General features: G+C 37.5%; 1 protein-coding gene, 1 long non-coding RNA gene and 1 pseudogene across 2 annotated transcripts; all 3 read left to right on the forward strand.

Moving 5' to 3' along the window:
- The first annotated feature begins 1,594 nt into the window (after positions 1–1,594).
- On the forward strand, positions 1,595–13,820 carry LOC143642718 (uncharacterized). The gene is made up of 3 exons (XR_013155821.1): positions 1,595–1,705; positions 9,047–9,118; positions 13,661–13,820. It is a non-coding gene; the product is annotated as an uncharacterized LOC143642718 (long non-coding RNA).
- ATXN7L3B (ataxin 7 like 3B) lies at positions 3,549–7,220 on the forward strand. Its single transcript, XM_077111450.1, has one exon. The coding sequence runs from the start codon at positions 3,909–3,911 to the stop codon at positions 4,200–4,202; it is 294 nt and encodes a 97-aa protein (XP_076967565.1). The 5' UTR covers positions 3,549–3,908; the 3' UTR covers positions 4,203–7,220.
- Positions 13,821–14,978: 1,158 nt separating the features above from the next.
- On the forward strand, positions 14,979–15,538 carry LOC143690697 (lysM and putative peptidoglycan-binding domain-containing protein 1 pseudogene; annotated as a pseudogene).
- Positions 15,539–15,810: the final 272 nt, after the last annotated feature.

The raw sequence follows: 15,810 nt of genomic DNA on the forward strand, positions 1-15,810 counted from the left end.
AGCTAAGTATAACATATCGCTAGCATTCAGTGGTTGAATAATGTTCTTGACCCTAACATGTAGGGGTGCTTCAAGATACCGTAGGAAGCAGAGCAGCTTATTGTGATATGGACACCCTCAGTAGCTCCACTTTAGAACCAACATTTGAGCTTGTGGGCCAATACATCAGAATTTACTTGACCCTTAACTTGATGGATTCTCCTACCCTAGATTCCTCGATTCATACAATTTTGGTTCTGAAAGAAACATTTAGAAAAAATGAGTTCAGCTATCTGATTTTTACAAAAATGAATTCAACTTTTTTGCCCAATGTTACCTGGTAAATTTGTGGCAAAACTAGGACAACAGTTCAAGATCTTTTGACTCCCAGGTCAAACCCAATGCACTCTGCTGATTTACTCATCTATTTGATGGACATGCAAAAAATGCAACTCTTAAAAATATCTATTTTCTGTCTTTAAAGAAAAATTTTAATAAGAATTTCAGATATTCTCTTTATAAGAAACTGTTTTCCCAGCATATATATTACACCTATTCTAGTATTCATAAATATGTATTATCTAAGTTACTATAAAGAGACCCGAACAATTTAGCGAGTAATCCAGTTATCAACTTCAGTTCCCAAGGAAAATAATATGTACAGTGACTGAGGTATCGATACACAGATTTATGGTACATCTTCTGTAAGTTGACACCTTGAGATTCCATCTATTTGGACACTGGGAAAGTGTCATTCTCTAATCTGGACCTCACTTATCTCTTGGCTTCTTCACATACCTACCAGGATTCATGCCCATCTTCATCTTCCCTAAATGTATTTCCCTAAATGTATTCTTTTTGATTCAGAGAAAACTAATGAGTCAATTAAAATTCCATAATATATACCTTTTTATTTATTTTAATTTCAGATTAAATATTCAAACTTAAATGCTGTACACATTTTATGAAGCTCATTTATGTAAAGAGAACCAATCCATGTTCTTGTTTTGCTATAGAGAAATTGAATTAGTTAAAGCAAAGTTTCTATTTATTTACTTTATTTTCATGCCAAAGGTCTATGTAATATCCCAATCCAATTAATTGCAAAAGAACTAGATTCCATTCTAACTTCCTTTTTTTCATCATGTCATTAATTTATTATAAACGGTGCCAAGACATTTGAATAAGTAAGTTTATCTAATTAAATTATACAAGTGGACGTGCAGTGACAGGGTGACAATGTGCATCAGCACAAATTTCCAAAGTAATGATAGCATTCCTAATTGTAAATGTAATTTAAAAAAAGAAGAAACTGACAGGAAATTTAAACCTAGCCATAAACCTGATTATTTAAATTTTAACTAATCTGAAGATCTGCCTGTGTACATATTTTAGTAAATTTTATTAAAAACCCTTCTTTATTAAATAAATTAAAGATTTGAATTCCAACTCCAGTATTACAAGCAGGAAACAAGGGGCAGAACATCTTTCATTCTCTTCTGTCATAGTCGAGTATCTAAACATTCTCATGACAATTTAGTTAGAAAGAATTATATGGGAGCCAATCACTATGAACAGCAGTGGCACACTATCAAACCCTTTTAACTCGTTGCTGCTCAAAGTGTGATTTAAGAACCAGCAGCATCAGAGTTCATTAGAAAGGAAAAATTACAGGCCCTCCCTCAGACCTACTGAAATAATATCTCCATTTTCACAGGATTGCTAAGTAAGCCATATGCACATTAAGTTTTGAGAGATATGAGAGAGAAACAAAAGTTTTGAAGAAGGCATGAGAGAAAGAAATGAATGTAAATAATTGCATTTATATCTGTATTTTTCATCTAACTAGACATATCGTTAGTAATACGTATACATTACAATATTATATACTGAGGATTTCAATTTGTCAGGCATTGTGTGAAGACTTTCATATATATTGTCATTTTAAAAACTCACAACAAACCTATGCAACAGAAACTGCTACTGACATTTTACAAAAAGGAATCAATCTGGAACTCACAGAAATTAAGAAGATAGGCTATACTGTCATTGATATTCAGTAGAAGGCAAACTGATTAAAGGGTTTGTGCACTTTAATCATTATTTTATATGGCTTTCCACATGGCTATGTGGAAAATCTAACTTATAATTGTATCAAAATAGAATGTCTACTTTTGAATGGAGAATAAGTTACACAGAAGCTGCAATGGAAAAAAACAAATCTGCCCTATTAAAAAATAAATCTTTTAGTGTAAGAGTATTAAATGGTTGAAGCATTCAAAATCTTTCACATCTGCCACTTTGTGGTTTTTAAGATGATACAATATACAATCAGACAATTAGGATGAACATGAAATACTGGATAATCAACCATAAACTTATAATTAACTAAATAATTAACCAAAAACTTTAACTGGTACTCAAGCCTCTACTTATGAAAATAGAGAGTAGGATATTAAGAATAAATTCTAAAACTATTTATGACTGCTTTGGAAAGGGAAATATAGGCTCGGACAAATACACTTGAGTTGCTTTTTTTTTTTTTTCCTTAGTTCCAGCTATGTTTTTTAAATAAATTATAGAGATACAAGACGCTGCTCTATTTCTCAGATTTTTTTTTTCTTTACTCTGAGTGGAGTAGGCAAAAAACATGAAATACATAAATCAAGGGAAAGACTACATTGATTACATCATGGAATATTCAAGTTCATAACTAGTATGATTAAAACGCCTGACATTTATTGGATGCTTTTTTAAAGAAGACACTGTCACAAGAGGTTTTTAAATTGTCTTAATTATTATTAATTGAAGGAACTAGCTTTATTCAGATGAGAAAACTCAAAACCTTTAAGGATTTAAACATTAGAATTTAAACCCAGGCAGATTGTCTCTGCTTCTCACAATTCATGCTGCACAATTTCAAGAAAAGCTTCCTTTGTCTGCTAGTATATTTAAATATTCCAGCTTTTTCCCTCTTCAAGACAGAATATACACGTAATTTTCTCTTTGAACTTTTTTAGAAATGTATATGACCATCTATTTACAGTTGCACTGATTTAATCATCTAGTAGTAAGATAAATGTTTTATTTTCCCTTAATCAATGCATATATATTCCCTTAGTGCCTAGTTTTTTTCATTCAAAAATGAAAACTATATTGTAATTTGTTTCCTTGCACCCTCTAGTGGACTTAAATTACAACTGTGACAGTAGTATAAATGATTAAAGTCAATTATATGGCAAATCAAAATTTTCAAAGGTATCTGGAAGAGAACTTTTCCTAAAATTGTATTTCAGATCATACCATAATAGTGCATGTAATTTTTTCCTTTATCATGGTAAAGCAATTAAGCATGTGTGCGGAGTTCATTAACGAATATTTAAATCTAAAAATGAAATAAAAGAAAATGACATCCCCTCAGTCTTTTTTTTATAACCCGAGATAATGAAATTTAGATACATTGTACTCCTTCTCCTTCCCACTGCTTTCATAATCTCAAACACTTCCAACCGCGCAGCGTGCAAAGATTACCAGCGCTGATCTGTGCCGGGCTAGTGCGCAGGCGCAGTAAGGGAGGAAGTGAGGAGGCGGGACAAGGCCAGTACCTGGGAGCGGAAGAGGCCCGGGTGTTTGGGTGAGGTTTTGTCTCCGTTTGGCAGTGAATACGAGCGCAGCTAGAGCCCAGAGGTCCTGACTCTGCGAGAGGCCGACACCAACTGAAGGACTTGTGGTGCCGGGGCGGTCACCGCTGTTGCTGTCTCTGTCGCCGCCGTCGCGGACGCCACCGCGGACGCCACCGCTGCTGCCTCCGGCGGATACGGCCTTGTGAAGCCTCTGGGCCTAGGCGCGGCCCGCGGAGCCTGAGGTGTTGCCGCCAGTGCTGCTGTGAGTAAAACAAGTGTCCTCTCCGTAGTCGTTTACAGATTAAAATGGAGGAAATATCGTTGGCTAATCTGGATACTAACAAGCTAGAGGCCATCGCTCAGGAGATATACGTAGACCTGATAGAGGATTCTTGTTTGGGATTCTGCTTTGAGGTACATCGGGCTGTCAAGTGTGGCTACTTCTACCTGGAGTTCGCAGAGACTGGTAGCGTAAAGGATTTTGGCATTCAGCCCGTGGAAGATAAAGGAGCTTGCCGCCTCCCGCTTTGCTCCCTTCCTGGAGAACCTGGGAATGGGCCTGATCAGCAGCTGCAGCGCTCACCACCGGAATTCCAGTAGCTGCAACATGAGAGCTTGAGAGTGATCAGGACAATAAGTTATACTGGTCCTGTTGCTTAGAGAAATAAGCTAAGTAGAAAAAAAAAATGAGACGAAAATCCCAATTTCCCTTGAAGATCCTAGCCTTTAAAAAACGCAAAATGAAGAGTTTAACAATTTGGATCCTTTTTAAGTGTATTACATGGGGTCAGTTCTGAAACCCTGGGGAGGAGAAGCTGCAGAGCCGGAGGGCTGATCCCTAAAGCAGACCAGGATGTGCACAAGGTCCCTTTGCTGGCCCCAGTGCACAGATGAGCAGCTGTGTGGCCAGCATATAAAATCCTTTTGGTTCCTCAGTCTTTAGGCCCACCTGATGTCAAGGGCTTCCCAGATAAATGACAGTTTGGACAGTATGCATAGTCAGGCCCTAATCAGTGGACTCCAGTGAGACTGCTCCTGTTATCTCTGTCCCTCTGATTTGGGCTTCTCCAAGACAAATGAAAGTCAGGTATGAGATCTGGATATTAACAATTCAATGTGGGAAAACCAGGAAATGGAAGTTCCAACTGAATCTTGAAGGGACAGTTCTGTTGCCTTGGCTCCAATAAGAAGAAAAGGCTAAAGCTGCTGTTCTCCAAATGTCCAGCACTTACCACAACTACAGCGACTGACTTAAGGACAAGAGCTAACCTTTGGCTGAGCAGAACCCCTCTCTCCTGACCCCCACCTGGTGGCATAGGCCTGGCACCTGGCTTGTTCAGACAGGCTGAGGATTCAGTTATGATCCCCTGAGGAGGTAACAGGGGCCTCTGCAACTATGCACAATATCTCAGATTGCAAGATTCATGTATGGATGTATTGTACCTTGCACAAAAGTTTGGTGGGGCAGTCATTTTCCTACTCTGAGTTACTAGTTACCTAGCCAGTCCATAAGTTTGACTTAGTCACCGTGCTAGGTTACTAGCTGACTCCCACCCCAAAGGCTGAACTTAACTTTGAAGGAGAGCATCATGGTTGTGTGGGAGATTGTGATTTGAAGGCTGAGCCCAGAGGTCTCTTACAGCTGCTCTCAATAATGTGAAATGGGTTAAGTGCTAGGTGCCAAGCAGCAGGACTAGGTCTTTTCATCTCGTTATGGGCAGAATCATATTGAATACTCTTGTCCCTTGGATTGGGCAATCACAGAGTTAAATCTGATTTAATGAGTGTCCAGACTGTCATCACATTCTCGTCCCTCACAGGAATAGTCCTTTCTATCCAATCTCTGTGGACCTTCTTGAACACAGAGGCTATCCTTTGTTGAAAGTAAGGGAACGGCCTCCAGGATTCCCTTGCTTCAGGGATGGGATAGGGGAGCATTGGAGGTGAGAGCTGCATATAAAAAGTTCACTCTACTCCCCCAAGGGTTAGTGAAGTGTAGAAGGATGGGAGCCTCAAGGTTAGCGGCAATGTAGCGGGAACGGTGCTGCTTTATTTGAAGTGTTTTCTTACCTCATTCTGTGCCCGAGTAGAGGGCTCAGTCTCACCCTTCTGGCTTGGCCCCACATTCCTCCTGTCCTCTGCTCCACTGCTTATCTGGTGCAACCCAAGTCCCCAGGTGCTGCTTGCTACCCCTACTTTCATACTGACCAGTTTCACTTCATCTCTCTTGATGAAAGCCTGCCCAGTTTCCCTTTCCTTGGCCTCTTTTATGATTTTTATGTTCTTCTTGAGAACTCAGAAGAATCTTGCTTATGGCTCCCTGTTGGGATTGCAATGGGAAGAGAGTGGCAATTTTTGCAGTTGAAGGGCAGTGTCTGATGCCTAAGCATTTCTTGGTAGTTTTGCCTTGCTGATAAGCCCTTGTACTATGACCTACTTATGAGGAGTAATACCTTCCCACTTCCACACTTGGGAATTGCCTCTCTTAAGACCTAAATGGAAGAGAAGTAAAGGCTGATGCATACAGGGATGGAGTTATTATTGATCTACTTTCTTGAGACCTTGCTTTGCATGTATTCCCCACCCTCCCTGAAGGAACTATTTGGACTGATTTGGGTTACATACCCAGGGTTAGAGAAATCATAGAGATAGGGCCTCAGGACTGTGTCTGTCATTACATTCTCCCTCTAGGGTTGTGCTGTTAGCAGACCTAGTCACTGATTGGTCTTCAAGAATTGTGATCATTTTTAAAAAGTCAAACCTTGGCAGGGGCTAAAATAATTTTGTGGTCTAGGTTTTCATTGCCCTGGACTTTTTGTAGGTGGCTCCTTCTAAGGAAATGCAAAGTGAAAAGAAAGTTTTAGTGAGACTCTGGCTTCCTTCCAAATGAGGTCTTGGAAGCAGGCCCGAGTTAAGAGTTCTGGTCCACTTTTCCTTCAGAGAGGGAGGTTAGATCCCAACATTACTATTTCTTCGCTGGCTTTTTCTACTCCTGATTAGAGGAGGATAACTTGGGAAGTAGCTTTGAGTAATGTTTTGTTCGTATTGCTCTCCACCACCCCTCCCCCTTTTTGGCCCCTCATCAGTTGGGCATAGTCCTCTGCCCTGGATGGGTATGAGGTGGGCTTTGTCCAACGGTTGCCCTGAGGGAACAAACTCCTTTATTTAGGGGGAGAATATGCCCCCTGCATATGGTTAGGAACTCTCCCTTTCCCTACTAAGTTTCCCTCTTAACAGCAGAATTCCTATCCTTCCCACCTCAAGTGTATTGATCACCTGTAATCCTATTATGTATCTGAGTGTATGTGTGTGTATATGGGGGGGGAAGGGGAATCTTTACAAGTTCTGTGATTTGTGGCTTTTTCTTCCATATGTTAGTTCCCACCACCGCATGCCCAGGGGCCACTGCCTGGCATTATCGCATGCTGGGATCATTGGGGAGGGTAGTGGGGCTCACCACTGTCTTTTGTTCTGGAGATTCTTATTTTTGCATCAGTAGTCCACCCTATACAGATAGTAAAACTAACTGTGTATTCCCTTTGCTCTGTGGCTGCTCGTGTAAATAAACTGCATCTGCCCATTGGTAAACACTAATAATAAACCAATTTAAAAAAATGATTGTGTTTGGACTCTGTTCATCTTTAAAATTGTACTTATTTTTTCAGACATTGACATGGTAGAATAAACACTGAATCACTGTTGAACCTTAGTCATTTTTTTCTGATTGGGTATTTTATCAGAATAGATAAGGGACTCTGATCAGCTTTTCTCATTCCAGTCCTGCCAATGTAGCCCTCTGTAACAGACAGTGAAATAAACTATTTACAATCTCCACTTTTCCATAAGGTGGAAAATAAATAAAATACTAAGGTAAAAGATAAAATCCAGGCCCATCACTAGCAGCTTATTGTGAAAGTTCAATTTCAATAGAAATCAAGGTGTTTTACCATCATTCAAGTTAATGCTCTTGTTTTCCGAATACAAATCATCCACAACAAAGCATGTGAGTTTGCCCTTCTAAAGGTAATTTTTTCCCATTACAGTTCATTTTTTCTTTCACCCCAATTCTTTAGGTCTTTCATTTTGTTTTTAGGGTAATTTTTAAGTTTTTGCTTTCTTCAGTTGCTAATCAACAGCTGAGCACTTCCCCTCAGAATTGGTGCATATTGCTTCTTGGTACTGATCAAATTCACTTTTTTGTTAAATATTCTAGTTCATTAAAGAAGTAATTCCAACTTGGAAATAATATATAAATAAACAAAAGTTATCTTAAAGTTTAAACATGACACTGGAACAATATGATGTTGATTTAAATTGGGAAGATGTAAATATTTCTCAAGAAGGGAGTGATAAAATCATAGCAAGAGAAATGGGATTTCAGTATTTTGTCCTAAATCAGATTTCCACTGCTTTTGTTAAAATTCAAAATATATACCTCACCTAGTATTCAAATGCAGCTTTTGGGTCCCATTTCATGTTAGATTTGAATGAATATATTCAGCGCTATCCTAATTTTCTGAAAGATAACAACACAAACTCAATGCTTTCAAAAATCTACTTGACATAGGGCTTTTAAAATTTACTTTTTATGTCTTCTAATTAGTATGATATTTGTATTTTTAAAGAGATACACTTCATACTTTTTTAACTCCCTATGCATGACTCTTTGGATTCAGCGTTTTAACTACAGCATATAGCAAGAAGGCAGGTACCCTATATATAGTTACTTGATGTTGAAAAAGATAAGGACAGAAAATGAAGTGTGTTCTAGGAGTTAAGAATTTAGGGGGAGATTTCTTTGCATACAGAGTTCAATTATTTAGTACCATTGCCTCCCATTAGGACCTATCTGAGGAGTTTCAATTTATTTTATAATTGTTTAAAAATCAAGGAATTTCATGAAATAAAATGTTAATATCTAAAAGCACCTGTATACATTATTAAACATGTTTTACTTTAGTCGTTAAAATAATTATGGCTAAGAAATTCCCAAAGTTAACATTGGACTTAGGAAGTCTCACACTGCTTAGGCTCTTTCATTCTCACTTATGTTCCAGAAGATGCCCATGATGTCATTGTGAAGTGCTTTTTTTTCAAAAAAACATTGCAGATAAACTAATAAAATCTTGCTTTTTGTATTTTTTCATTTTCTAAAGATTTTCAATCATAGTATTCTATGTAAGCCTCAATGGAAATACAGGAGCTAAGATGGAAATTCCAAATTCATTTTAGAGATGAAAAAAAGTGCTCAGTAGTAACATGCCCATTATTCAAAAACAAAAAAACCAGAAGTGATATATGCAAAAGTGAAATGCTGGTGACATGACTCATGGGCCATTAGTCTTTGTTGCAGTTAGAGAATGCTTACTATAGTAAAAGATTTTGGAATATTTTGGTTCCATGGTTTTCATTTTTCTATTCTACCAAACCCTCTGTTCCTATAGAGATGCCTCAAGTACTCCTGTGGGAAGGATGTTTCCTGGAGGAAGCCAGAAAAGCTACTTTGATTATAATAGGTATTTTATACATTGGTGTTTTAAAACGAAGTTTATTTTGCTTAAAAAACATATTATTACATATCACTGATTTAGTCCAATTTCTTTATTTGCATTCAAAATGTAAATCTCCCCTAAATGCAAATATGTTCTCTACTTTTCAGCAATATGGTGGTTGAAATGATAGCAGAAAATTTTCAATACAAGTTAATCTAGAAATGCTTGATCATGCTTATAAAAATATACAGTTGAGCTCCCAAAATAACAAGGAATGAGGGTTGGGGTAGGCACAATCATAGAAGCTGGCAGTGAAAATCAGGGTAGCAAGTATCAGTTGTTTCCAGTGTCTTCTGGGTTCCTTTAATAGACTCTCAGAAAACAAAATGTTGAAGGTATCAAGCAATTGAAATAACTCCAATTCAAGCTGGAACCCTTAAAGGGCTACTTATCAAAGAAAGAACAAATTGGGGAAAAATATCCAAATAACTGGAGATGACAATAAAGCTCATCCACTAACATAGACTTGGTGGACAAAACATCTCTTCAGATAATTATATACCAAAGGTTCTACCATCAAGGATGCCTTTTTCATTAGATTATATGTAAGCTGCTTGAGGACAGTCTATGAAATGATAATTTAAAAAAAAACACTTGAGTTACAGCAGAATGAAAACATCGTAAGTGAATACTAGTGAACTTTAAAAGCCAAAGAACTTGAAAACAGAAAAAAAGGAAAACATTTAAAAATATAACTCATCAAATAAACCCTGGACATTAAATGTTTTTTTCTTCTTCTTGTTTTTAATAAATGAATATATTTATTAAAATAAAACTCATCCTACCTCCACCCTAATGCACACATAGAAATTTCAGATATTTAGAATTTTATAGTCAAAACAGTAAAAAAGTCATATAGGCGAACTGCATTATGAAGATAGAGTAAAAACAAAAAGATGTTAGCAAACCAGCTCCTTTAAAAGGTCAAAAATACACATCTTCAACAAGTCAGCCTAATCCCAGGAAAGCAAGATTTAGCATCAAGAAATTTCATCATTAGAAAAAATAAATGTGAAAGATACAGAAAAAGTTTGATAAAATTAAAAATTACTGTTTTTTTTTTATTTTAATAAAAAGACAGCATAAAAATTTAGGCTAAAGAAATCTCATATGCTGATAATGGGTGTGTACCAAGAACCTACAGCAATTACTGCATATAATGGTTAATTTTGGACACATCCTCTAAAAGTACAGATGGAAGAAGCAGAATTCCCATTATACTGTTTTCTCAACTGTTTTCGCTGTAGTCAGGATGATTCTCTCTCTCTCTCTCTCTCTCTCTCTCTCTCTCTCTCTCTCTCTCTTTCACTCTGTCCATCTTTTCACCAAGGATATTAGGTGAAGGTATTAGGAAGGTATAAATGTTTATGTGTGTTCCAACTGTGTTTTGTTTTGTTTTGGTTTGTTTTCGCATGGGCGGGCACCAGGAATCGAACCCAGGTCTCCGACATGGCAGGTGAGAACTCAGAATCCATAGACATACCAGTACAATTAATGAAAGAATGCAGCAAAGTAGTTGGTTATATGATCAATATCCAAAATCAACTTGAATATTACAAAATTTTAAGTGTTATATATTTTAATGCAATGCAACAAGTTATAATCATACTATAAATTGGCATAATGAGATGGTTATAAGAATCTATGGAGAAAATTATAATATTTTCTTCCAATATGCTGAAGAAAAGTCAAATAAATGGAAAATGCTAGAGCATGTTTATGGATAGGAAGACTCAATACCAATACCCCAGACATGAACTGAAAGGAATTTTTCCTACATCCCAATAAGAAATTGCAATAATTAACTTGCAAGCTAATTTTTAGATGTTTTTGAAAAGCAAAACGAGAGGATTGACAATATCTTTTTGAAGAATGTGAATATCTTACATAGGGTGACTTTGGTGCAGAAAAAAACAGTAAAGCAGAGAACTCAAAAATAGATGGGAGTGGGCCACCGTGGCTCAGCAGGCAGAGTTCTCGCCTGCCATGCCGGAGACCTGGGTTCGATTCCTGGTGCCCGCCCATGCAAAACCAAACCAAAACAAAACAAAACAAAACACAGTTGGAACACACATAAACATTTATACCTTCCTAATGCCTTCACCTAATATCCTTGGTGAAAAGATGGACAGAGTAAAAGAGAGAGAGAGAAAGAGAGAGAGAGAGAGAGAGAGAGAGAGAGAGAGAGAGAGAATCATCCTGACTACAGCGAAAACAGTTGAGAAAGCCTGTTCTGAGGTGAAAATATTAATTAAGATAATAATAATCCTGTCATTGTCATCATCACCATCCTGATACAATTGCTACTATAGGCAACAAATTATAAACAAATATATGGTTGTGGAATAGATCACCCATATGTAAATAAATAATACAGGACTCCATCACTAAACCATAGGCAAAAATTAATTTTCCTGTGGATTAAAGACAATGTGAGAAAGGAAAACTTCAAACCTTTGTAGGGAAATATGGGAGGATATATTCATAATTGTCAGTAATGGAAGAATTTCTTAAGCAAATAAAAGCACCAATTATAAAGAAAAAGTTGATATATTGTACATTAATAAAATTAAAACTTTCTGTGCATTAATTTATGCCAGGAAAAAAAACAGAAAAATAAAGCCAAATACTAGTAAAAGTTATCTGCAGTTCTTATAACTTTAAAGAATTACCAACCAAACAATAACACAATTGTCAAAAGGACAAAGTAAAAGAACAGTTCATTCTTAAAAGAAAAATTCTAAATGGTCAAAAAAGATTGGAAAAGTTTACTTATGTTCAGAGAAATGTGAATTAAAACTAAACAAGATATCAAGTTTTACACCATTCATTAATGTTAAAAAAAAGGATGAAGACACCAAGTCTGGCAGGTATATGAAACAATTAAAAGTCCTATATATTGCTGGTAGACTGTAAATTAATGAAAACATTTTGGAAAGTCATTTGGAAATATCAATTATGGTGGAAGATAAGCATAACCAATATCACCATAATTTCACTTCTTGTAACTTTATTTGTAATAGCAAACAAACGAAATATAAATACCCACTAAAAATAAATTAGTGCAGTATACATGAATCTAATAAATACATTTTTAAACAGAATACATATTTTTATAATTTGATGTTTTGAAGCAGAATACCTTAATGTTGAACAAACTGCAACAAAGATACTTTGAAATTCATTGCTAAACTTCCAAGAATGTAAGGGGAAAAAAACTAATCTCCTTTCTAATACATACACACGCATACAAATAAGCACAAACCAGAGATACAAGTAAATACAGAAAATGGGAATGCACTGAGGAAAACACAGATACCTGGAACTTCACATGGGAATGGAAAATTAGGCTGTAATCCTCACAAATTGAAAGTATTAAACACCTGCATAAATATAAGACATCTGAATGTTTACATCCTTGATGAAAGGAGGGGCAGAGTTAAAACAGAGAGAGAGAGAAAGAGAAAGATCACGCTAACTACAGAGAAAACAGTTGAGAAAGCCTCTGTTGGGTGAAAAATTTTAAAATAATAATAATGTCATTGTCATCATCCTCTTCATCATCATTTCCTTCAGAAATTTGTATCAAATTTCCTCTAGCTTTCAAATAATTACTTTGTCCTACTAGTCAGAGAAATCTCTCCAGAGAAATAATGTACCCCAAGATGATATTGTACCTCTTTGATAATAGAGACTGACAGAATCTAGTGCTTCAACAGTCTCACAAAATATAAATGATAAACTACAGATTTAGAACTCCTTACTGGTAACTAGAATTACTGGATGCACAACATGAGGGCAAAAAAAGATTTTAAAAGTATATGGAATTTTAAACATAATCAAGGAAGAGGAGAGAATGATGATGCAGGTACACAAATCAAAGTAACACTACAAAACTTCTAAAAATGAAAAATGTACATCAACTGAAATTTAAGACTTCAGCTTAATAAGTAAGAATTAATTAACTGGAAAATAATGAAAAGGCATGGACCACAATGAAGAAAGATAAAGGAAACAGAAAATGCAAAACAAACATGAAGAGGCATGGAGAACTGAATCAGAATTCCAGAGGAAAAGAATGGAAGAGAGGCAATGTTCAAGCACAACTTTGTTGTCAAAGAAAAGACTCCACATATGGAGGAAGCATATAGTATATTCAGCAGATAAATAAAAAGAAAATCACATTTGGATACATCATAGTGAAACTGAAAAACACAAAGAGAGTATAAGCAAAAAATAGTTCAACTGACAGCAATTTTGCAGACCTCTCAGGCGCAACAATGGAAGTCAGAATTTAGTAAAGAAATCATCAAAGTGTTAAGACAGTATAGCAGCTAAAATCAAAGTGTGTATACTACAGATACTTTGTTTAACCTTTTTTTAGCGTGAAATATATATACACAGAAAAGCAATAAATTTTCAAGTACGTTTTAGCAAGTAGTTATAGAGCAGATTTTAAAATTTGTTATGGGTTGCAATTCCACGATTTTTTGTTTTTTCTCCTAGGTGCTCCAAGTGCAAATACATTTTTTTTTAAGAAAAAAAAGACAAAAAAAATTCAGAAGAAAATACAGTCAAGTAGCATTGACAGTAGTCATTGCCTTCAGGAAAAAGGAAATTAATCCTAGATGGAAGGTCTGTAATGCAACAATAGCATCAAAGATTAACATCACTATGTGAATAATTTATATCAATAAAAATATCTGAAATGTGAAGTTTAAGTAAAGATCAGTAACTGTGCCTGTTATTACCGTTTCTTAGCTCCTGCCTGAAAGACTACTAAAATAATAGAAATGGCAGAGGTAAATAATAGGAATGGCAGAGGTAAAAAAAAAAAAAAGTGAACTAGAAAATGTCACAGGGACTTCCGGGGATGCGCTTCTCTACATGCACTGTGCGATGCCCTCACAGGAAGGGCACTGCACTGTATGGTTCCCTGAACATCCATGGGTGCGCGGGACCTTTTGGTAAATGAAGTCTTTTCTCAAAGGGCTAGAACCAGTCCTTTGCATATTGGTAAATTTAAAGCCTTTGGAGGTCCAAGAACCTAGATGTGGAGCTGATGCTTGAGCCCGAATTTGAGAATGTGAATGATCTGATCCCAGTCGGGGTCTTAGAGTCTCTGGAAGTGGATCACAAGTGCCCACGCCACCCTCAAGTCCTTCAGCAGTGGTGATAGCTCACTTGGAATGGGATTGATTTGCTCCTGACCCTAACAGGTCAACCCCTTGATGGGGCGAATCCTGAGTGAGGAGGTGTCCTAAGGCCAGGCTACCCAGTTGAGAGGACAAACTGAGAAAAAGGGGTGACAGGGGGCACCTAGTGTTCAAATGTCATGTAGTTGTTGAATAAATGTTGAGTTGTTGAGTAAATGTTGAAGATCTGTGGGTTGCCAAAGGGAAATGCAGGAGTCTGAATATTCAAGAATTAAGATTGTGGGAAAAGGGCCTGAAGGAGAAGAAGAGAGGGTGGGGAAGTGGGCAGAGTGAGGGGCGGAAAGGGGTTGGGAGTAAAGGGAAACTGATGGCGAGGAGTTGGGGTATGGAAAATTGAGGAGAGAAGAGGAAAAGAATCCCTTGGAATTAGCCAGATCTTCTCAGTCACAAACTCAGCTGTCAGCAGGATAAGGAGATGGCTTCTCCCCCTAAACAGGTCCTTCCTGGGGGGAGGGGGGAGGGGGGGTGGGGGCGGAGCTGTCAGGGGAGCCAGGCTAGTTCTTATGGTAGTCTTGTGCAATCTGCCTGCTCCCCAGTGAGGGAAAGACAGTCATCAACTGGAGCCTGGAGACACACTGGCTGGACTAGTATTCAAATACTGGGTAACAATGGAACAGATTAAAGGTGCAAACCACCTTTATACTCTCATCCTGAAGAAAAACCCTCTACCTCCCCATTCTGACAGAGAGAGCCCAGAGACCTGTTCAATGCTTTGGATTCTGAGGAAGAGAAAGATGGAGAGGAAGACATATAGTTACATAAGAATGAAGTTGGGCCACACTCAGCTTAGAGGAAGAAGCAAGCAAGAGACAGGTTCAGGATGTGGCAATGGTGAAGTCTTCCCTACACCTGGCCAGGAAATCCCTATACCCATCCATGACTTCTCTGCTCTGACTTCTTTAAGAAGCTTGATTCACAAATCAGTCTGTCAAAGAAGACTGCCGACCAGAAGCTGTAAAAAAGGGGAAAGCAGGGTACTTGGGTGCGGGGGATGCAGGAACCCACCTGAGTTCCCTCCGATGCAGCAACAAGCAATCCTAGGTCCTGTACCACGGACCTGACCTCTGGGACCCAGACACTAAAGGACCAGATTCATACTCTGATGTCCTCAGAACTGACTGAAAGATTTAGGATGTTGAAGGGCAACTTGAAGGGGAGAGGAGCATGAGGTGAGGCTCAAGAACATGGCTTCCTAGCCCACCTCCCCATGCCTCTGCCATCTTCCCCAGTTTCCCTGTCCATCCAAGGGTTTCTTGGTCTAGGGAAGTTTTACTATTGGCAAGAGTAAGGGATGGGGAATAGATCCCTTCCCATTTTATGGCTGAATCTAAAGTTGTCCTTTAGATTCAAAAGACTCTTTTTACATCCCTGCTTCCTTTCCCATCCCTTTTATAATTCCTTGTCCATAGAGCAAGGAGGCAGGGACTCTCCAGCCCCCAA

Source organism: Tamandua tetradactyla, chromosome 7 (genome assembly GCF_023851605.1).
Source record: "Tamandua tetradactyla isolate mTamTet1 chromosome 7, mTamTet1.pri, whole genome shotgun sequence".
Lineage (NCBI taxonomy): Eukaryota > Metazoa > Chordata > Mammalia > Pilosa > Myrmecophagidae > Tamandua > Tamandua tetradactyla.

Excerpts from the sequence above, each read along its gene's own strand:
- ATXN7L3B (XM_077111450.1), top strand. The coding sequence starts at position 3,909 with ATGGAGGAAATATCGTTGGCTAATCTGGATACTAACAAGCTAGAGGCC.